This window comes from Felis catus, chromosome E2 (assembly GCF_018350175.1).
Source record: "Felis catus isolate Fca126 chromosome E2, F.catus_Fca126_mat1.0, whole genome shotgun sequence".
Classification (NCBI taxonomy): domain Eukaryota; kingdom Metazoa; phylum Chordata; class Mammalia; order Carnivora; family Felidae; genus Felis; species Felis catus.
Genome location: NC_058382.1, coordinates 5,354,523 through 5,378,842, shown reverse-complemented (window position 1 = coordinate 5,378,842; position 24,320 = coordinate 5,354,523). Strand labels below are relative to the sequence as shown.

Here is a 24,320-nt window from a genome sequence, read left to right as displayed (position 1 = left end):
CAGCAACTTGAGTTGTTAATCCAGTATGCATAGGACTTGAGAAGGAACAAGGCAGAAGGGAAGGGGAAGAGACCAGAACCTTATGCCACCAAGGCCCTTGCCTATTGTCACTGGTATTCACATTCCAATGCCCCCTCTCTGTAAAGAGAGCTTTGCTACTACTCTTCCTCTCTTATACTCTAATAAAGTTTTGCCTGTTGCTCATTTTGTGTCCACCTCTTTATTCTTTGAATCGGTGAGAAAACAAATCCCTGAATCCTGGGTATTGATGTAAAAATCCCAGAACAGAAATCCCTGGAACACTTCACTAAAACAACACTGTTGTTTCCACCCACACCAGTTGAGGGAATCTGAGGGGGAGGGTAGCAGCAATGATTATTAATGCAAACTCCACACACGATTCTATGGGGAAGCATTTGGGAAGTGAGCAAGGAAAACACAGTAACCATGAGTATGGTTATTGTCCAGATTTCAATCCATGCCTTCTCCACTGATCAGAGTTTTTGTAAATTTACACATTCTCCTCCTTTCTGCTTCACAGAAGGACACGCATTTACAAATGGAGCTTTCCCTGATACATGCGAATGAGCAAGTTTTGGGGTGATAGTGGGGTGGTCCAGAGCTGATGGCCAAGAAAGAATTCTTGAAGACATTTGCCATTGGCATGGAAGATCTTTTTCCACACCTGTGCTTTCAGCCTGAGTGTGTTCCTACAGCTGAAGTGAGTCTCTTGAAGGCAGCACATATCGTTAGTTTGTGTACTTCTTTCCTTTCAGCCAATGTATCTTTTGGTTGGAGAATTTAGTCCCTTTATATTTAAAGTAAGTATTGACATAGGTATGGATGGAGTTACTCTTGTCATTGTTTTCCATGTTTTTAGCTGTTGTAGAATTACTGGCCCCTTTCTTATCCATTTGGTCTGTTTCTTTGTGATTTGTTGATTTTCTAAAGTGGTGTACTTTGATTCCTTTCGATTTGGGTTTTGTGTATCTACTACAGGTTTTGCTTTGTGGTTACCAGGAGGCTTTAAGGAGACATCTTATAAAAATCTATTTTGTTAACACCTTAATGTTGCATACTAAAACTCTTTGAGACCTGAGGTAATTCTTAAGAGGTCAGTGTATAATCCTATGCCATGTTAGGGAAGAGTTAGTTACTCCCTTTCTGTTATGTGTGAAGGTTTCTTCCTTTCAACCACATCAACTGGTATTCTCTACTTCTAACTACATCTGTTAAGAACTTGTCTCAGTATGTGTCTGGACTACACAAAACCAATAAACAAAACATTTTATTTGTAACATTCAGAAACGTTTTCAGTTTTAATAAATGTTCAAGAATGACGTTCAGAACACCCATTTCATAATAACTTGCATCAGTGTTAGAAACATAAGTGACATCTCCAGTTAGGTTTGTTCACAGATTGTACATGATACTGTCCTCCATCTTCCATGGAAAATCAGGTATGCAGGAGTCCCACCTAAGAGGGAAGGGCATCTGATATCTTTGATGCAGGAAGAATCAGCCACATACTTTCAACACCCACTGGGAATCCGTGAATTTTCTGAAGTGATTTGGGAGCACAAATACATTAATACTTGTAGTCAACATCTTAAAGAGGGCCAAGGTAAAACAAAAACACGTTGAAATTACTTATTCCTATGCAAAAACCAGCCCCGTGTCTATTTTCAGGCATACCTGCATATTCGATATCTAAGTGTTCAGCTTTGTTTTATCCCATATGGTTAAGTAATTTTATGGAGAATAATGTCTGAATAGAGTGACCGATGTACTCCTTTCTACTGTGAATTGTGACGTTTATTGACAGTTGATGTTCAGATAACTAGATGACTAACTATACCTTTCAGGTTACTTTCCTCTCTGTATGGTTTTGTTTTCCAAAGTGTACACTTAAAAAGGTCTTTCCTTATTCATACATTATCCCCAAGTAGGCATTTGGAGATACTGAGTCATGACTGAGTTCCAGTTAAAGGCATGGCCACTCCCTTTACATGTTATACTTTTGTTTTTGTATCAAACTGTGATACTGAGGCAGTTGTGAGGTCCAGCTAGAGGTTTGCCACATTCATTACATCGGTAACATCTCTGTGCAACAGGAAGTATGGTAATGAGTAAGGCTTGAGCAGTCTGAAACGTTTTTTACCACATTCTTTGTAAGTTTTCTCTGCAGTATGAGTTCTCTGATGTTGGATGAGGCTTGAGTACAGATTAAAAGGCTTGCCAAATTCTTTGTATTGGTAAGATCATCTCGAGTATGTATTCTCTGATGAAGAATCAGGGTTTAAGCTTTTAGTATCTTGCCACATTCCCAATGGGTATCATTACTCTTCACTATGAATTATCTGATGTGGAATAACAGTGGAGCAGTCCTTAGAAATTCTGTCATAGTCTGAACATTTAGAAGATTTGCTCTAGTATGAATTCTCTGTTAATAAGTCAAAGATGAACAGTAATCAAAAGTTTTCCCACGCTCTCTACGTTGGTAAAGTTTCTCTCCAAGATGAATTCTGTGATGTACGTTAAGATGTGCCTGGGGGGAAAAGGCCTTGCCACATTCATTACATTGGTAAGGTCAATCTCCAGTATGAATTTTGTGATGGTTGGTAAGGCTTGAGTGATGCGTAAAGGCCTTGCCACATTCTTTGCATTGGTAAGGTTTCTCTCCACTATGAATTTTGTGATGTAGAGTAGGTTCTGAGTGCCCTTTAAAGGCCTTCCCACACACTTTACATTGGTAAGGTTTCTCTCAACTGTGAATTCTGTGATGTCTCTTCAGGGTCGATTGACAGTTAAAGGCCTTCCCACACTCTTTACATTGGTAAGGTTTCTCTCCACTGTGAATTCTGTGATGTCTCTTAAGGGTCGATTGACAGTTAAAGGCTTTGCCACATTCTTTACATTGGTAAGGTTTCTCTCCACTGTGAATTTTGTGATGTCGAGTAAGTTCTGAGTGTCCTTTAAAGGCCTTGCCACACTGTTTATATTGGTAATGTTTCTCTCCAGTATGAATTCTGTGATGTACACTAAGATGTGCCTGGCGGGAAAAGGCCTTGCCACATTCTTTACATTGGTAAGGTTTCTGTCCGGTATGGACTCTGTGATGCATATCAAGATGTTCCTGGCGGGAAAAGGCCTTGTCACATTCTTTACACTGGTAAGGTTTCTCTCCACTATGAATTCTGTGATGTCTCTTAAGGGCCGATTGCCAGTTAAAAGCTTTGCCACACTCTTTACATTGGTAAGGTTTCTCTCCACTGTGATTTCTGTGATGTACATTAAGATGTGCCTGGTGGGAAAAGGCCTTGCCACATTCTTTACATTGGTAAGGTTTCTGTCCGGTATGGACTCTGTGATGTATATCAAGATGTTCCTGGCGGGAAAAGGCCTTGCCACATTCTTTACACTGGTAAGGTTTCTCTCCACTATGAATTCTGTGATGTCTTTTAAGGGCTGACTGCCACTTAAAAGCTTTGCCACATTCTTTACATTGGTATGGTTTCTGTCCAGTATGAATTCCCTCATGTTGTCTAAGGGATGATTGCTTGTTAAAGGCCTTGCCACATTCTTTACATTGGTAACGTTTCTCTCCACTGTGAATTTTGTGATGTCGAGTAAGTTCTGAGTGCCCTTTAAAGGCCTTGCCACACTCTTTACATTGGTAATGTTTCTCTCCAGTATGAATTCTGTGATATACATTAAGATGTGCCTGTCGGTAAAAGGCCTTGCCACATTCTTTACACTGGTAAGGTTTCTGTTCGGTATGGACTCTGTGATGCATATCAAGATGTTCCTGGCGGGAAAAGGCCTTGCCACATTCTTTACACTGGTAAGGTTTCTCTCCACTATAAATTCTGTGATGTCTCTTCAGGGTCGATAGACAGTTAAAGGCTTTGCCACATTCTTTGCATTGGTAAGATTTCTCTCCACTGTGAATTTTGTGATGTCGAGTATGTTCTGAGTGCACTTTAAAGGCCTTGCCACACTCTTTACATTGGTAAGGTTTCTCTCCAACATGGATGCTGTGATGTACATTAAGATATGCCTGGCGGGAAAAGGCCTTGCCACATTCTTTACATTTGTAAGGTTTCACTCCAGTATGAATTCTGCGATGTTGTATAAAGTTTGAGACGAACCCAAAAGCCTTGCCACATTCTTTACATTGGTAAGGTTTCTGTCCAGTATGGACTCTGTGATGTACATCAAGATGTTCCTGGTGGAAAAAGGCCTTGCCACAGTCTTTACACTGGTAAGGTTTCACTCCAGTATGAATTCTGCGATGCGTCTTAAGGGCTGAGAGCCGGTTAAAGGCTTTACCACATTCTTTACATTGGTAAGGTTTCTCTCCAGTATGAATTCTGTGATGTTCTGTAAGGACTGAGGCCCGGGAAAAGGCCTTGCCGCATTCTTTGCATTGGTAAGGTTTCTCTCTACTATGGATTCTCTGATGTAACTTAAGGGCTGAGCGCCAGTAAAAGCCTTCATCACATTCTTTACATTGATAAGGTTTCTCTCCAGTATGAATTCTGTAATGCTTTGTAAGGGCTGAGGGCCGGGTAAAGGCCTTGCCACATTGTTTACATTGGTAAGGTTTCCCTCCACTATGAATTCTGTGATGTGTCTTGAGGGCTGAGTGCCAGTTAAAAGCTTTACCACATTCTTTACATTTATAAGGTTTCACTCCGGTATGAATTCTGCGATGTTTTATACAGTTTGACAAGTACCCAAAGGCCTTGCCACATTGTTTACATTGGTAAGGTTTCACTCCAATATGGATTCTGTGATGTACATTAAGATGTGCCTGGCGGGAAAAGGCCTTGCCACATTTGTAAGGGTTCACTCCAGTATGAATTTTGCGATGTTGTGTAAAGGTTGAGAGGTGCCCAAAGACCTTGCCACATTCGTTACATTGGTAAGATTTCTCTCCAGTATGGATTCTGTGATGTCTCCTAAGGGCTGTGCGCCAGTTAAAGGCCTTGCCACACTCTTTGCATTGATAAGGTTTCTCCTCAGTATGAATCCTGTGATGTTCAGAAAGTTGTGAATGATGCCTAAAGGTCTTACGACATCGTTTACCTTTGGAAGGTGTCTCTGCAGTATGAATTCTTTGATGTCTTGTAAGGGATGAGGGCCGGGTAAAGGACCTGCCATCTTCTTTATCTTGGTATGTTTTCTCTCCAGTATGAATTATTTGATATCCTGTAAGGATTGAGAACTGGTTAAAGACACTGTCACATTCTTTACATTGGTAAGGTTTCTCTCCAATATGAGTTAACTTATGTTGAGTAAGGGTTGGGCACAATTTAAAGCTCTTGCCACACTCTTCACATTCGTAAGGTTTCTGTCCACTATGCAGTTGCTGGTGGTCAAAGGCTTTGCCACATACGTTACCTATATAACTTTCCTCTCCCGTTCCAGTTGTCTGACCTGTACTGAATCTTGATGAATGACTAAACATGCTCCCAGGTTGATCACATCTGCAATGGTTTCTTCCCTCATGAACCCTCTGATGACCACCAACATTGGAAGACTGGTTAAGAATTTTCCCACATTCAATATATTTATAAAGACTCTTTCTCTTAGGGATACTCCTGTGTGGATAAGGTTGGCGCTTTGATAAAAGACTTCCCCGTATATATTACATTCATCATCGTTCTCTGGAAAAGGAGTCCCCAGATACCTTTGCCCTTCACCCTGCCCAACCTCGATCCATTCTGTTATTAAGTGTACATTCTCAAGGGAACTGTGTTTATATCTACTCATGACCCTTTTTGGAACGAAGCATCAATGCATGACTGTGGCAGGAATGTCTCGGTGCCATGTGAAAATATAGCTGACTGAGATCAAAAAAGAGAAAAGTAAAATCATTCTGGGGTACTACTCTCAGAGGAATGTACTGACAACTTCTCATATAGAACCTTAAAATCAATCAGAATATCAGGAAGACAGCTAAGAAGAAATCACCAGGACTTCCTTCTTCCATGGACACGTAAACTTGCACACAAGGCATTGACCACATAGCTTAGTCGAGAATTCTGTAGCATCTCTTGCTGTAGCACAAATCACGTTCTTGTCTCTCAGAAAGTGAAGAAAGTACCGTATGTGCTCAAAATTAGCAGAAGAAAGGCAATTGAAACCTAAGACAGAAATGAAAACTGTAGAATAAAGCAAAAATAGGAACAATCACCAACTTCTGAAAAGTTGGTGTTCAGAAAACCCCCCAAAGTCAACAGACCTGTCTCTAATGAAGTCAGAACGATAGAGAAGACAAACTAAAATCAGCAGTGAAGAAGTGAAGGCAGACACAGTATAACTGATCCCATAGAAATACAAATAAATCTAGCCCACAATAGATAATTATCTGGCAAGAAGTAGATAACAAAGAATGGTTATGACTTTCCAAAAAGATAAAACCTACCAGGACTCCATCATGAAGACATCTGTCTGTCTCTCTCCCTAGCGACCTAGCTACCTACTTACCTACCTACATATCAATCTGGGGTGTTTAACACAGCATAGAGATTTTGGGTACCTGGGGGAAAGAAAGGTGCATTTTGGCACACCGTTCAAGTTCATTTGGAGAGTAGAGCAAGAGCCCCGGCATGTACCACAATGGCACTTTGACGCCCTCCCTTACAGCCTTGAGAACTGTACCAGTATTCTTGTGGTCAGAAAGCAGCTCCTGCCCAAGATTTTGGAGGAAAGATCATTCTCCTCTTTTCCACATGCCCAAGAAATGATTGTTACAACAACTGTGCCTCTGATTTTGAAGAACTAGACATAGATAGATTTCCTCGTATTTGGAGTGTCAGGAGGGGAAGTTGGCACAGCTCCACAGGGTAAGAGGGCTTGATTATTTACAACGGGTGGTCTGCCTTGCACATTTGGTCCTTGCAGGCCTGTCCTGGCAGAATCATTGGTTGCCAGGACCAGAGGCAATACTGGGGCTCAAGCCTCCATCGTCTGGGGAAGGGCTCATTTGAGATGAGGTAGACTGTGGGCAAGCAGCATCTCAGTTTCCAGGTAAGAGCTAGCCAGTAGATCCTGGTCACCTCAGGGTGGTTTTCTATGGCTTGGGGCACATTTTGAATGTAATGGCATTGGGCAGGATATTATTGAACACCTGCCAACAATTGTGATATAATGAGAACTACGGTCCAAGGGGAGAATACTGGTTGTTGCTTTATTGGAATAAGCTATTTTCTTAGGTGACACTAATATTTACACTGACTTTCAAGTTTTTAATAGATCCTAAGGAAGAGAATCTTAAAATGATAGAAATGTCTCCCTCCTATCATTTAAAGGATTATAAAATTATTATCCGTATAATTATCCATGTATCCACCTATTAATACTCTACCAAAATACAAAGCTTTCTTTCCTTAGGTACTCTCCAAAAGTGTTTTTTTTTTTAAATGCAATTATAAATGCAGATTATTTTCCTCCTTCCTTATAGTTGGGCATTATTCCACTTCATTGGTTTTCTACCAAAGGATTTTGGGTTGTTCCCAATCTTTGGCTTTTACATAGGGGTGGTGAATACTTGAAGGTCACTGTTGTGCAAGTTTGCAAGTACTGTGTAGGTAAATTTGAGGGAAAACTGTTAGCGAAGAGATGAAAAAGCATACACAATTTTGCTAGATATTACCCAAATTGCCTTCCACAGGTACTAAAAGAATTTCACCCCCAATAGCAAGCTTGCCTGTTTCTCCCCAAGGTCACCCAGAATGATTGGCACTATTTTGCTGATCTTTTAAGGCACATAGTCTGAGTTCAGTATTTCTGGCTTGAGTCTGCTTCATAGGCCAGCAGTTGTGGCTGTCTCAAATTTCCCTCAGCTAGTGCACCCTTCCCACAATCACCTGGCAATGAATGTGTGTGCAAATGTAAACTGGAGAATTGGGAACCCAAATTCTGCAATGTGAATGAAACACACAAAACGGTCTTTGCCTTTAAGGAGAGCCTGGGTGACTCAGTAGGTTAGCATCAGACTCTTGATTTTGGCTCCTTTCATGATCTCATGGTTTGTAACATCCAGTCCCTTCTCGGGCTCTGTGCTGTCCATACAGGGCCTGCCTGGGATTCTCTCTTTCCAAAAACAAATAAATATTAAAAACAACAACAGGGGTGCCTGAGCCCCTCAGTCATTTGAGCAATTGAATTTGGCTCAGTTCACAAACTCGTGGTTAGCCAGTTCAAGCCCCACATTCAGCTCTGCAGGGGGAGAAGGAAATACCAAGGAAAAAATAGAAATTCATAAAATAGTTAGGGCACCTGGGTAGGTCAGACTGTTAAGCGTCTAACTCCTGATTTCAGCTCAGGTCATGATCCCATAGTTGTGGGATCAAGTCCCGGGTAGGGCTTCACTCCTGGTGAGGAGCCAAAGATTCTGTCTCTCCCACTCTGCCCCTTGCCCCAGCTTGCATGCATGCTCTCTCTCGCTCAGAATAAATAAACAAATAAGAAAACTAAAAACTTAAAAATTAGAAATGAGAGACCAGAATAAACAATAACATAGAAAATAATGCCCAGGTTTCTCAAAACAAACAAAAATGGAAATTCTCCAACTCCATTAACTAAGAAAAAAGGAGAGGTAACAAGCACCAAATGGAGAAATGGAACAGAAACCTCACAACAGATAACCACAGAAATATATAGTGTGATAACAGATCACTATCAACAATGATATACTAACAAGTTAGACAAAGTAGAAAAAAAATTAATTTTAAAGAACGCACAAGTTACCAAGATTGAGAAATGAATTTTGAGCTCAAGAAATAAGGAATCTTCTTAGACCATCACAAATATACAAGTTGAATTTGGAATAAAAAACCTCCCAGCAGAGGAAAGCCTACAGCCTCTTGCCTTCATTGGTCAATAGTAACAAACATTAAAAAGAAAACCAAATTTAGGGCACGCTTCATCAAAATCTTAAAAATAGAATAGAAGGAACCCATTCAAAATAACCCTAGGAGGCCAGCATGACCCTGGTACCAAAGCGGGGTAATTGCCACAGAAGAACAAAATATCTGGTTTGTCCATCCTAAGTATTGCTACTCTAGGTTTCTTTGGACCTTCATCTGCATGAGGAAGGTTTCTCTATCACCCTCACTTTGTATCTTTGTCTTCAGGTCTGCATGGAGTCTCTTGTAGGCAGCACATAAGATGGGCCTGGGCTTTATTTTTTGTTGTTTTTGTTTGGTTGCTTTATTCCATCCAGAGACCCTATGTGTTTTGATTGGAATGTACAGTACGTTTTCACTGAAAGTATTTATTGATGCATACTAATTGCCATTTTATTACTCCTTTTGTCATTGTTTCTAGAAACTTTCTTGATCCTTTTTCTGTGTCACTTTTGGTGTCTTCTTTGCACTTCAAGATTCCCCTTTGACATTTCCTGCAGGGCTAGTTCAGTGGTGAGGAATTCCTTGAGCTTTTGCTTGTCTGGGAAACTGTCTCTCCTTCCCTTCTGAATGATAGCCTTGCTGGATAGAGAATTCCTGGCTGCCTATTTCTCCTAGTCAGCACGTGGAATAGATGATGCCACTCCCTTCTGGCTTGCCAGGTTTCTGTTGAAGAATCACCAGGTAACCTTATGGTTCTCCCTGATAAGTGAAAGATGTCTTCCTGCTTTGAAGAGTTTTTATCACCGTATTTTGAAAATTTAATTCTAATATATCTTGCTGTGGGCCTGCTTTTGTTGATTTTAATGGGAGTTCTCTGTGCCTTCCGGATTTTTTTTTTATTTAAAAAAACTTTTTTTAAGTTTTTACTTTTGAGACAGAGAGAGACAGAACATGAACAGGGGAGGGGGAGAGAGAGAGGGAGACACAGAATCTGAAACAGGCTCCAGGTTCTGAGCTGTGAGCACAGAGCCTGACATGGGGCTCAAACTCATGGACTGTGAGACTGTGACCTGAGCTGAAGTCCGACGCTTAACTGACTGAGCCACCCAGGTGCCCATGTGCCTTCTGGATCTGTTTCCTTAGCCAGAATAGGGAATTTTTTGGTTATTATTCCTTAAAATATGTTTTCTACCTCCTTTTCTCTTCTTCCAGTACCCTTCTAGTACTATTCCAAAATTTACAAGTACTCCAGATGATTCTGATGAAAACTAACTTTGACAGCCTCTGCAGGAACTAAGTCAGAGATCATCCTTGACTTGACCACAGGTAAGTGACTCTTAGAAACCTGTTTGTGATCATGGTCGTGTGGTCTCACACTCACCATACACAAGAGGTTTACTTTCTTCATAAGTAAAACTGACTCTAATAACACAATCTGTACAAAACATTAATACATGTTATATGTTGTAAAGAGACCAAATATAGCCTTCTCACTATAAATCTGTACTTGCTGGCTTCTACCCTAAGACCATCAGTAATTGCAGGTTTATGCGGTTCTTTCTCAGCAGTCCATGTGCATGTAGAATAAATCCCCGTGCATTACGTTTAAGGATATTCTAAATTTAAGGGCTAATTTCAGGGCAAAGTGTGATGGCCTTTTTGTCAAATACTGTGAAACATATCACAATTCTGGTCCAAGACTTGGAGGGAGTAGTGACTTGGGGAGGAGGGCCTTCCCTGAATGGAAACAGAAAGACTTCAGATCCAGTTCTCTAAGTCCTATCAGATTTACGTTGCCTCCTTTGCTGCATGCAACATGGTTCGATGCATGTTGGTGGGGCAGGTACACTGGGACATGAGTGAGCAAGTATGAGGACAATCACGGGCACAGAAAATGCCAGAGCAAAGAAATAACCAGTATAGCGTATACTCTAGGGTGCTTGAGGTATTTTTTTTTTGTTCATTATAATTTTTCTATTATTTTTTAAATTTACATTCAAGTTAGTTAACATATAGTGCAACAATAATTTCAGGTGTAGATTCCTTGATGCCCCTTACCCATTTAGCCCACCCCTCCACCACAACCCCTCCCATAACCCTCTTTTCTCCATATTTAAGAGTCTCTTATGTCTTGTCCCCCTCCCTATTTTTACACTATGTTTTCTTTCCTTCTTTTGTGTTCATCTGTTCTGGGTCTTAAAGTCCTCATATAGTGAAGTCATATGATATTTGCCTTTCTCTAATTTAGCTTAGCATAATACTCTCCAGTTCATCCACGGACTTGCAAATGGCAAGACTTCATTACTTTTGATTGCCGAGTAATACTCCTTTGTGTATGTATATATGTATGTATACATACATATATATATATATGTGTGTGTGTGTGTGTCTGTGTGTATACATATATACACATACACATAGACTCCACATCTTCTTTATCCATCCATCGACGGACATTTGGGGTCTTTCCATACTTTGGCTACTGGTGATAGTGCTGTTATAAACATTGGGGTGCATGTGCCCCTCTGAAACAGCATACTTGTATCCCTTGGGTAAATACCTACTAGTGCGATTGCTGGATAGCAGGGTAGTTCTTTTTTTTTATTTTTTTGAGGAACCACCATACTGTTTTCCAGAGTAGCTGCACCAGTTTGCATGTCCACCAGCAGTGCACAAGAGATCCTCTTTCTCCACATGCTTGCCAAAATCTACTGTTCCCTGAGTTGTTCATGTTAGCCATTCTGATAGGTGTGAGGTGGTATCTCATTGTTCCTACATCACTCTTTAAAATGAATATTCCTTACCTGACTTTGCCAATAGGCCTATGGTATTATGGAAAGACACAAGTAAAACATACACAATCAGTTCTCTCACTTACTACACTCACATGCATACGTGTTAAAATGCTAATATGCAAAATTAACACCCATCACAGGACATCAGCAGTGGAGAAATAGGGAGGACCGGGAAGTTGCTCCTCCATGGAGACAGAAATGGACTAAATTACCTTGTGAGTGCTCCAGAAGGCAATTAGGAGAACCCCACCCAGGCAGGCAAGTACAAAAGACAAAGAAAAACATCAAAGAGACAAAGTTTGTGACACTGGGCCACAACAGCTACTCACCCTTCCTGACAGTCCTTGGCAAAACTGTGTGGAAACAGTTACCTCTCATCAGGAGGCGAAAACACAGGAGTGACCTCTATGTTCAGTGATCTGGCTTTTTTGCAGGTGCCTGAGGGACTTATTTCTGTCATGAAGGACGTGGAAGCAGAGAGAATGAGGGCACCTGCTGGATGCACTGTGATGGCTGCTCAGAAAACAGGTGAGCAGTTGTTTACACACTGGAGAGACTACAGAGCTGAGGACAACAGAGGAAGGTATCATGGCCTCTAAAGAAGTAACTACACTTCCGTAAACTGGAAAATTCAAAAAATTCAGACATTACCAATTACTTGTGTTCTCCTGTACAAACAAGTTCATAAGCCTAAACCCAGAGTTTGTTTTCTTAAATTCACTAATCTCAACAAAAGACCACAAGGCCATAAAGATAATAGAAGAACTTGTTTCACTCACAGGAATGAAATAAATCTCCAAAACTGACCTTGAATTAATTCGGACGTACTAATGGTATGACCAAGAACTCAAGAAGAAAACATCATAAGGATGCCTATGGAGGAAGAAGAGAAAGCAGACAGGTAACTAAATGAGAGCAGAAAAACTATGCATGACCAAAATGTAAACCCAAAGAGACAAAGTATAAGAAACAATCACCCAGAATTTGGGAGCTCAAGTGGAGAATCTTTGAATTTAAAAATATACTAAGGAGTCAGCAACAGACTTGGTCAAACAGAAGAAAGAACTGGCAACCTGAAGACCCCTTGTTTTAAATTACCTAAGAGGACCAAAGAAAATTGTGGAAAAGAACAAAGACTTGGGATACATGGGACACCTACAAGTGGACCAATGTGTACATTATGGGGACCCCATAAACAGAGCAGAGTGAAGAGGGGCAGCGAGTTTCCATGAAGAACTAAAGGCTTGTAGTTCCCCTGTATGTGGAAAGGAGAGACAAACTCACAAGCACAGTAAATTCACAGTAGGATAAGTATCAATGGCGGGAGATGGGTGAGGGACAATTTGCTTGGTGATGGCTATTAAGGAAAGCACTTGTTATGATGAGCACTGTATGCAAATGATGAGCCACTGAATGAATTATACTGAAATCCATATTGCACTGCATATTACCTAATTAAAATTTAGATAAAAATTGAAGGAAAAAAGACAAGACATGAACACAGTTGTAATTAACCGACCAAAAATGACCAGTGAAAAGAGAATTTTGAAAAGCTTGACAAAGGCAACTTATCTTGTACAAGAGAGCTCCTACAAGATTGTTAGTGGGGTTCTCGGTAGATGTTATAGAAAGAAGAGCATCGAACGATGTATTCAACTACTGAAAGATCAAAAAATATCCACCAAGCATACCCTACCTGGCACAGCTATTTTCCATGCATGTAGAAATGAAGACTTTGCCAAGGCAAAACCCCTCTAAGTTTATCAGCAGATCTGTCCTACAAGAAATGTTTTTAACTTTTTAAAAAAATGTTTTTATTTATTTTTGAGACAGAGAGAGGCAGAGCATGAGCAGGGGAGGGGCAGAGAGAGGGAGACACAGAATCCGAAGTAGGCTCCAGGCTCTGTGCTGACACAGAGCCCGACACGGGGCTCGAACTCACAGACTGTGAGATCATGACCTGAGCCGAAGCCGGACGCTCAACCGACTGAGCCACCCAGGCGCCCCTACAAGAAATGTTAAAGAAAGTCCTTCTAAGGGCACCTGGGTGCGTCGGTTTGTCAAGTATCCAACTTTGGCTCAAGTCATGTTCTCACGGTTTGTGACTTCGAGCCCTGTGTTACTATCTTGCTGACGACTTAGTGCCTGGAGCCTGCTTTAGATTCTGTCTCTGTGTCTCTCTCAAAATATAAATAAACATTAAACATTTTTTTAAAAAAGTCCTTATTGAACTAAACAGATTCTAAACAGTAACTGAAAACACATGATAACCTAAAGCTCTGAGAAGTATAAATATTTACACAATTATACAAACCTGTAGTGTTGTAACAAGGTAGGACACGTCACATTTATTTCTGCTACAGTCTTTTTCTTAAAGCATAAAAATCAAATCTAGGTAATAATATATGCAATATAAAAATAGAATTTATGATATCATCAACATAAAGTGGTTGCAGGTGCAGAGATAAGTAGAAGAATTTGTATAAAATTGACACTATCGGCTTAAAACAGTGTGTTAGGGCCATGAAGGTGGCTCATTCGGTTATGTGTACAATTCCTGATTTCAGTTAAGGCATGGTCTCCCAGTTTGGGAATTCATGTCCTGAGTTGAGGGTTGCTTCAGTGGCTCATTCGGTTAAGTGTTGAACTTCAGCTCAGGTCATGATCTGGGGGTTCATGAGTTTGAGTCCCGCATTGGACTCTATGCTAGTAACAGCAAGGAGCCTGGAGATCCAGATTCTGTGTCTCCCTCCCTCTCTGCCCATCACCGGTGGGGGCTTGGTCTCTCTCTGAGGAATAAATAAACATTAAAAAAAAAAAGAAAAAAAGAAAGCAAGCCCTGTGTTGAGCTCTGCACTACAGCGTGTATAAAGGTTTGTTATACCTTTAAGATGCTTTAAGTAATCTCTAAGGTAACTGGAATGAAAATACATACAGACATTACATTCACCAATAAATACATGATGAAATTCTATTAGCATGATAACTCACCTAAACAGGATACAACATTCATTTACCACTAATCAAGGAAAGAAATACACAAGATGAGTCACAAGTATGCATAGGTAATACTGCTACAAATACATAGATACTTTTATTAGCAAAGGATATAAAGCTGATCTTATCTGAGTTAGACTTACTCACATTGTCCAAAAACATTAGGAATTGAAAATTGTCACCCTATGGGGCACCTGGGTGGCTAAGTCACTTGGGAAACCAATTTCATTCAGGTCATGATCTCACAGATAATGAGTTTGAGCCCCACATCGGGCTCTGTGCTGACAGCTCAGAGCCTGGAGCCTGCTTCAGATTCTGTGTCTCCCTCTCTCTCTGCCCCACCCCCACTCACATTCTCTCTCTCTCTCTCTCTCTCTCTTGCCTTCAAGAGTAAAATAAGACATAAAAAAAAAAATAAAAAAAATTGTGACCCTAAAACAAAATACAAAGGTAAAAGCAAAATCCCACCTAAATAATGCTGTGGGAAGTTCCATACAAAAGGAAGCACATTATTATGGAATGGCAAGACCAGACAAAATGTAACCCAAAAAATTCTACATAAAAATGATGAAGTATTTAACAGAAGCCCATGATAAATGTAGATATTTTTTAAAGCTTATTTTGAGAGAGAATGCTCTCCTAAAGCAGAGGAGAAACAGAGAAAGAGGGAGAAAGAAAGAATCCCAAGCAGGCTCCACGGTGTCAGCTCAGAGCCCAATGCAGTCCTCAGACTCATGAATCGTGAGATCATGACCAGAGCCCTGGCTCCCCTAGCTATAGCTCTAATTTTCAACTGTGACTGTGTACCCATGAAAAAGGAACATTTTCAATTACTGGCATGTCTTCACGGGCATTACAATTGTCAAGAATGTTCCTTAAAATCAACCATGGAAACCTCTAATGAAAACTTTTGTGAATTAAGCACTTGAGACATTAAACAATGTGTTATGTTAATAGATCCCTCCTATCACACAGATTTCAGGGTATAATCCATTGTTCATTTTTTTAATGTTTATGTATCTTAGACACACAGAGAGAGAGAGAGAGAGAGAGAGCGAGAGAGAGCGAGAGAGCGCACAAGCCAGGGAGACTCAGAGAGAGGCAGACACAGAATCCGAAGCAGGCTCCAGGCTGTGTGAGCTCTCAGCACAGAGCCAGACATGGGGCTTAAAGTCACAAACCGCAAGATCATTTCCTAAGCTGAAGTTGAAGGCTTAACCTAACTATAGGCAGGTCCACTATAATCCAGTCTTTAGAATCAAGCAAACAAAAACCTTTCATTTCTTTTTTGTGAATGTTTAAAAAGTTTGAGAGAGAAAGGGAGAGAGGGAGGGAGGGTGGGAGAGAGAGAGAGAGAGAGAGAAGGGAATTCCAAGCGGGCTCCACACTGGGTACAGACCTGGACTTAGGGCTTAAATTCAAACCATGAAGTCATGACCTGAGTTGAAATCAAGAGTCAGATGCTCAACCCTCTGAACCACCCAAGTGCCCCCAAACCTTTCATTTCTAAATAAACAAACACAATCAAAAATGGAAAATAGGCCAACAATCGCTTTATAAAAAAAATCTTTGGTATTAAATTCAGATACATTCTGAGTAAATAAATAATAAGTGATTTTTTCTCACATGAAATTACATTTATCATTAACTCTTTTTCTAAACATAGGACATTTCCTAATTGTCTGCCTCACTTCTTATAAAGCAAATACCCATGGTATATCAGGACTTTTGATATAATACATCATAAAGGAATCTCCTATATAACGACTCAGAGTGAAAACATATGACAAAGTCACAGGGACTTCATATTATACAAGATAAGTTCATAAAAGGATTCAATTAAGAAATAAAGTAACAATTGAGACTTTATTATAGGCTGTGAGTTTTCACTTCTAAATATCCTAGCTCCCCTATGGCATTAATTTATATAGAATTATATGAAAATAATAGGTGCTTTAAATTATTTCACCATTGAGGAATGCAAAACATTGAGTGGAAATTTCTTATTTTACTTAATACAAAGGAAATGAAAGTTTATTTAGACAGAGAGATAAAGAGCAGTGTGGAAAGGGAAGAGAGAGAGAGAGAGAGAGAGAGAGAGAGAGAGCGGGGGGAGGGGGATGGAAGGAGGGATGGTGGGAGGGAGGGAGAAACCAAGCACCATCTGGGCTGTCAGCCCTGAACCCTATGTGGGGCTTGAACTCAGAAACCCTGAGATCATGCCCTGAGTCAAACCAAGAGTTGGACTCTTAACCAACTGAGTCACCCAGGCATCCTGAACTTTCTTTTTTTTTTTTTTAATATTAATTTTTGAGAAACAGAGAACATGTGCCAGAGGGACAGAGAGGCAAAGGATCCCAAATGGGTTCTTCACTGACAGCAGAGAGGCTGATGCAGGGCTCAAATTCAAACTGTCAGATCATGGCTTGAGCTCAACCCAGGCACTTAACCAACTGAGCCAACCGGGCAACCCAAGAAATGAACTTTTGAAGTGAAACAAAGAATGAGATTACCTCATATTAGGGAGTTGCTTTATCACCTGATGTGATTACTGGGTCTGTAGTTTGTATGATTAAAATGAAAGCCACCTTAATCCTGGAAAGGATCAACCCGAAAACTTGTGATGTCTCCCTCTAGCGTTCCTGGGATTTCTGCACCTCACCTCAAGGTGCCCACCACTATCCTGACACACTTCACACAAGAAGCAAAACAGAAGTCAGAAATGCATTAGCGTACAGTTCCTCAGAAACACAGAGATTTCCGCAAGACCTCAAAGCAAATGGAGAACCAGTTAGATTTTGGAGGACCTCACTGTGGATGTGAAAACCCTCAGTGGAACTGAAGGAGAATCCTTAGAGAACGGAAAGCATGGTATGTTGGAAAGCAGATGTCCCATGTGAGAGGAAAAGCCCTGAAACTGGACTTTTCCACCTAATTTCCATTCAAGGAGAGCTGCTCAACCACATCCTGAGGTCCAGTTCCTCCTTCACGACTGGACCTCACCTCTGTCATCCACTTCAGTTCCACCTACCTGGGTGTGTAGCTACTGTCTCCTTTCTCTTCACGGTCCAGACATCCTTCTCGTGTTCCAAAAAGATGACCAGGTCTGGCTTTGACACAACAAGACCTGTTTATTAGAAAAAAAAGAATGTGAGTGTGGTTGGGGATTCTAACTTCTGATCCACTATTGTGCTTAGTAGAGCAGAGAGGACAGAGTAGAAGCTTGAAATGATTTCCCAAATGTTGTGGGCCAACACCCCCCTAGAACATGCAGGATGAAGTTTCCATGTTCAGATCTTGACCTCCACTTCCGAGTATTACCATGACAATAATGAGTAGAAATCGGTATTTAAGACAAAAAAGATACCGTTTTATGCCACTTAGCCGTTAGAATTGTCATTAATGTACAGAAATGATGATGTTACCCTAAGGAAGGGAAGGTAAAGCTGAAAAGGAAACACCAGGAAGATTTTTCTCTACATCCACAAACCCCTACTTCTTTCCCTGACTGCAGGGATCTGAATCCCAGTCATGCAAAGAGGAAGATTCCAAGAGACAGTGTTCAAGGGAAGGAACAAATCCCTGAGTATGGTTTGGGCAATGTGGAAGGAGTTATCCTCACCCAAGAAAAGGAGGTGTCCGTAGTTCTCTAACATCACATCCCTGTACAGTTCCCACTGACTGTGGTTCAGGCACCGCAACTCTTTCTGAGAAAATTCTATGGCCACATCCCTGAATGTCAGCAATCCCTGCAATAAAAAACACAGTTATCAAGTGGCCACAGGCAGAGTTCCTAATGCTAGGTCAAATGAAAGAGGCAGTTAATGTCACCAGCCGGACTCCGGACTCCAAGACCTGACTTTAATGCTTGTGCTTGTACCCACCGATCTTAGTTCCACATTGTACTTAACCTCTTTTTCTATCTTATCTTTTACTTCACAAAAAACTCCCCATGGGTATAGTCTCCTGTAGTGGAAACAGAAACCATCCAACAAAAGGTCATGACTGCCCTGAGGAAGAGCTTGGATGAGCTCAGTTGGAGATTAACCCCTGACTCACACCTAAGCAAACGCATAATAGACTAAACTACGGAGTGAGTACAGTTCCCTTCATCTCATACATACATTTTATTTTACATCTTATGTCTTTGAGTGAGATAGAGCGTGCCCAAGTGGGGGTGGGGCAGAGAGAGAGAGAGAGACAGAATCCCAACCAGGGTCCATGCTCAGAGTGGAGCCTGATCTCAGGACTTTCATCCTGACCTGAGCCTAAATTAAGAGTAGGACGCTCAATGGACTCAGCCACCCAGGAGCTCCCTTTTACCTCATTATAATACTAAAATCTCACCCAAGGAGGAACACAAACCTCATTTCCTATGAAATATGCAGAGTATGTACACAACTATTCTCTTAAGGCTTATGTGCAACCTTATACTCCACTTGACATAAGATGATGGCCTCCCCTTTCTGAATATCCACGCTAACCCTAAATGAAAGGACACCATTCCCCCTTCCTCCGTGAGTATCTGATTTGGAAGTTCCTCCCTGTGATTTCCTTGTTTCTTGTAAATCATTTTTGCTTTGCTCACATCCTCACCTGGTATAGTTTTTTGTGATTCACCAACGACTGAACTTCTGTTAGTTCAGTTAGATCAGGAGAACTGGTTCTGGGTTAGGTGAGGTTCCTACTTGGTGAGGTAAGATTATTTGTCACCCAGTATTATGCTCTAGTATATTCTTTACCTTGGAGGTAGGAACCTTTACAAATACTGTGTTTCTTCAAGAGAATTTGTAAAATGAAGGCATCAACACAGGCATGTACATTTTGAATACTGTATTTACATCATACAGTACATGTGCTATCTATTTCTTACATGGAAACTTCTGGGGAGTGACAAATGTATTTAGCATATTCTAATATGAATTAGAAATTCACAACAGGACCTTGGGGATCTTGTTAAAATGCAGATACTTCTCAGGAGTTCTAGGATGGGGTAGATGTCTGCATTTCTAACAAGGCATTAGTCTATGGGCCAAGAGATACATATTTCAATAACGAAGAAGTAGAACTCAAAGACAAGAACTTTTGGAGGACTTGGAACTGAATGGGATTCATAGCAATTACAGGTTCTACTAGAATAGCAAGAATGGCAATAAACCTTTCCAAGCATTTCCTGGTTAGTAGAGAGCATTCACAGTTTTTCATAACTTTTTGGAAAATAAATCATAGTCTAAGACAACAGACGCATTATTCTTCTATTTCCATGTGAATATTTTTTCAAGCATCCAGTACGTGGTAGGGATCAGGTTTTAACCCAGGTCATCTGACCTGGAGTTGACCTAAAATGACACCTAAAATATATGGAGGGGTCCCTAACCAAATGATCATAGCAGGTGTCAAACCTGAAGAATGATGGAAAGAAGGTATACACACAAAATTGATCACCTTTATACATTCCATGCTCACATCCATAAATATTCAAAGAAGTTGTATAGATATTAAACGCAGAAAAGTATGCTGGTGACTAGGAAACATTTTCAATGAAGGACACCTGGGTGGCTCAGGTGGTTAAGTGTCCACCTCTTGAATTTGGCTCAGGTCATGATTTCACAGTTCACCAGTTCAAACCCCACCTCAGGCTCTGTGCTGACAATGTGGAGCCGGCTAGGGATTGTCTCTCTCTGCCCCTGCCTCTCTCTTCCTCAAGAACAAACAAAACATTTTCAGTGACATGAAACTCATAAAACTAATTGTAGATAATGAGGCTTAGGTCTTTTACTCACACTATCAACACAAACACACATTAAGATACAAAGACAACAGTTATTTCTGACTCTAGTATGATGAGGGATACAATCAGAAAAATTTTCACCTGTAGCACAGAAAGCTAACATACAGTTGTATTATGTGGACATTCATCAAATAAAGGCTGGTTCCTACATTTTTCTTTAAGTTTATTTATATTGTGAAAGAGAACGTGGGTAAGCACGGTGTGAAAGGTGGAGAGGCAGAGAGAGGGAGAGAACCCCAAGCTGTGACTCCAGGCTCCAGGCTGTGACTGAGCCACCTAGGTATCCCTGGTTAGTACATTTTTACAGGGTCTCATGACCACGGGTACATGTCACCACTGCTTCATATTGAACTGAATGGTAAGCACCAGAGAAATCTTGCAGAAGCAGTTTTACACGTAGAAATTTAAAGAAACATTTGTGATTGAACACTCTGTGCACCTACCCTCCCCTTGAACATAGAAGCTTCATGCAGCCAAAGTACAGTTCTTTCTGCCCACGGGTCCTGCCCTGTGCTACTTCAATAAACTATCTGGTACCAGAGAGTATCTCAAGAGTTGTCTTGACCGTAGTACTCCATGATCTGCTAATATAGTTTTTATTTGAAAGCTTTTTTACATTTTATTTTTTAAGTAATTATTACTATTGACAAAGAGAGACAGAGACAGAGAGACAGAGAGAGACAGGGTGGAAGGGAGAGAGGGCACAGAGACAGGTACAGAGAGAATACCAGGAGAGGCAGAGAGAGAGGGAGAGAGAAATGGAGAGGCATGGCACCTGTTCACCTGATGCTGGGCTCCAGCTTAGGACTGGTGAGATCATGACCTCAGTGGAAGTCTGACCCTTAATGAACTGAGCCATGCACGGGGCCCTCATTGAAAGCTTTATTTCATTCATCATTTGTGCTGTTTTATTTCAGGATTTTAATACACTCAAACATGGTAGTTCTTGGTACTATGTGATTCTTCTTTCTTTTTCTGAAATACATAGAAGTAAATGGAGTTTGTGTGTGTCATGACTATGCAGCAAAATAAAAAGCTACAGGATGAAGGTCTGACTCATTGAGAACCTCGATGTAGAGGTCATTACATCACTACACAACAGTGAGGGTCTCATTGTCTCGTGGAGACTAATGTGAGGTGGGCCAGGAGTCAATCTTCAAGGAAATAGTCCTGAGCCTTTTTGGTTAAGGAGGCTGTTTGTGTAAAAGCACAGGGACAGGATCTGTGGGAAGAATGAGCTGCAAGGTGATTGACAGGAGCTGTTGATTATATACTTTAAGTTGGTGGTGGTGGGGGGGGGGGAATATGAGTTTCTACAGGGCTTTCATATGTTAAAGAAGACCTCCAGGACCTGGAATTCTGTCTAGGGTAAAGCTAAGCTTGCTGTTTGCCTCTAGGAAAGCATCAACATTAAAGCAGTTGCACAATCCTTGAGGAATATCTTCCTCTGCCAGTCTGGAGTATTTTTTCCAGGGGTTGTAAGTTGTGATAAATTTTAATTTTATCTGCATTGCTTTTGCATTTGTCCTCCTCCTCAGAAACTACAAGGAAGGGGTGCCTGGATGGCTCAATCAAGCTTCTGACTTTTGAATTAGGCTGAGGTCAAGACCTCTTGATTTGTGAGTTCGAGCCCTGTGTCCCACTCAGTGCTGGCTCTGTGTCACCTACTTGGGAAGGGGCTCTCTCTTGGCCACACCCCTGCTCGCTCGCGCTCTCTCTCTCTCTCTCTCTCTCTCTCTCTCTCTCTCTCTCAAAATAAACTTAAAAACTTAAGAAAGAAAAAAAATCTACAAGGTGAAAAAAATACAAGAAAAGTGAAACTAGGAGAAAGATATTTCCAGTTTAAATGTGATGGTGTCTGGAAATTACTCAGGGAATCTGGCTGAAATCATTACAACTGATAAGAAAAATATGAACATTACAGGGGAGGAATCTGGCAGAGAGCACAAACCCAAGTGATAGAAGATAACATCAGCTGTAAGCAAACAAATGGATATCAGTGCCTAAGGCACACCTCAGGACACGGGATCTCCTGTGTGCTCTTGTGACCCCAAACAGTAAATCACAATATAAACAAGTTAAGGACACAGTGGATTTATACAGACTTTATCGCATATACTTGCCATGTCCTTGAATATCTAGGATACCTTAAAGTAGCTTTTCCACATCCTCAAGAGCAGGAATATTCTAAGTTATTCTGTGTCTCATATCCATCTTGTGTATTTGTGCATTTTCATAATCCTCCTCTACCCGGGGCAGAGAAAGCATTCGGATAAGACCTACATAGGAATGGTTTTCCTTGATTGCTAACCCAGGACCAGACCCCATCAGCAACAGGACACTTGGCCTCAACACCTTCCTCTCTGGATCTGTCACAAAGGGAATATTTTCAATACTTGTAGGAATTTAATTCAGAGTGACAACTGCTGTTGCCCTACTAGAAGCCAGGTTGGAGAAAAGGGAGAGAGGTCTCTGGGATATAGGGGAGGAGTGTTCTGAAGACATAACCTGGAATATCATTTCTGAAATGTTAATAATTAGGGGAACATCTGGGGCACCTGGGTGGCTCAGACTGTTGAGCGTCGACTGCGGCTCAGGTCATGGTCTCGTGGTCTGTGAGTTCTAGCCGCACATCAGGCTCTGTGCTCAGAGCCTGGAGCCTGTTCTGGATTCTGTGTCTCCCTCTCTCTCTGACCCTACCCCGTTCATGCTCTCTGTCTCTGTCTCAACAAAATAAACGTTGAAAAAAATTAAAGAAAAAATTAGGTGAAAACCTAAAGCATAACCATAAGAACTAAACAAATAAAACCATTGGTATTTACAATTTTTTCATTTAGAGAGAGAGAGAGCATGCATGCAAATGGAGGACAGGGACTCAGGTAGACAGAGAAAATCTTAAGTAGGCTCCAAGCTCAGAAGGAACCCTGATGCAGGGCTGGATAGCAGGTCCCTGGGATCAAGACCTGAGCCGAAATCAAGTCATATGCTCAACTGAATGAACCACCCAGGTGCCCTGCAATTTCTACATGCATGGATTATCCTGAGAACAAGGTGACAGGTCCTCTTGCAATGGACTCAAGGCTTACCTGAATATTGGCCATTTCTCCTTTCCTCTCCTCAAGATTTTTCTCAGAAGATTTTTGTGGAGAAATCCCAGCTGAAGTGGGAGCAAATGCCTTTAAAGCCACCACTGCAACCTCTTCACCAGTAGCCTGGTCACCTGCAGGCAGGGCTTTGAAATGCAAAAAAGACCCAAGTTCCTCATCATTTGTGTCAGGAGCTATTCAGAAACTATGGTGTCCCAGGTGGAGACCAGCCTCTGAGTTTCCTGTCTCTGCTTTCAGGGGGCCTCCCCCCCCACAGAAGCCCACAAATTCTGCTTGAGCATAGGAACAGTGTGTTACATGGACCTGACCCTCCCCATCTCCTCTACTGGAGACCCTTGAGCCAAAGGCTGCACTCAACTCTGATAACTTAATGGGAAGCCTTTCTGCTTAACTCTGGCTTCCCTTAGCATTTTGATAGGAAAAGATCGGATTCATTAGGGAGAAAGGGAACCATTAGGACCTGAGGCCCCTGGGTGGGGAAAACACATTTTGGAACAATGCTGGGAATGTCTGACTACAGAAAACCCCCTCAGGTGTAAGGTTCCTCTTAAGAGTGTGGCAGACACCACCTACTCCCCCTCAGGAATTTGACTAAAGACCTAACTAAAAACTGGTAGGAACAATATGGCCATAGACCACCCCTCCTGCAACGGAAATGAGCCAATCAGGAAGGGAAAACCCAGCACCTCGAGTTGTTAATCCAGTATGCATAGGATTTGAGAAGGAACAAGGGGGAAGGGAAGAGGGAGAGACCAGAACCTTATACCAC

At 41.3% G+C, this 24,320-nt stretch overlaps 1 protein-coding gene across 2 annotated transcripts in view; it reads right to left on the bottom strand.

The window, feature by feature from the left end:
• LOC105259655 (zinc finger protein 420-like) overlaps positions 1 to 24,320 on the bottom strand; it is a 125,404-nt gene that overhangs the window by 57,975 nt on the left and 43,109 nt on the right. For both annotated transcript variants that reach the window (XM_045046183.1, XM_045046184.1), the window contains exons 6-9: positions 23,531 to 23,676; positions 18,276 to 18,402; positions 17,685 to 17,780; positions 5,092 to 5,214 (exon numbers count right to left, since the gene is read on the bottom strand). In XM_045046183.1, coding sequence (XP_044902118.1) covers positions 5,092 to 5,214; positions 17,685 to 17,780; positions 18,276 to 18,402; positions 23,531 to 23,676 — 492 coding nt within the window. The remainder of the gene's footprint in view (positions 1 to 5,091; positions 5,215 to 17,684; positions 17,781 to 18,275; positions 18,403 to 23,530; positions 23,677 to 24,320) is intronic.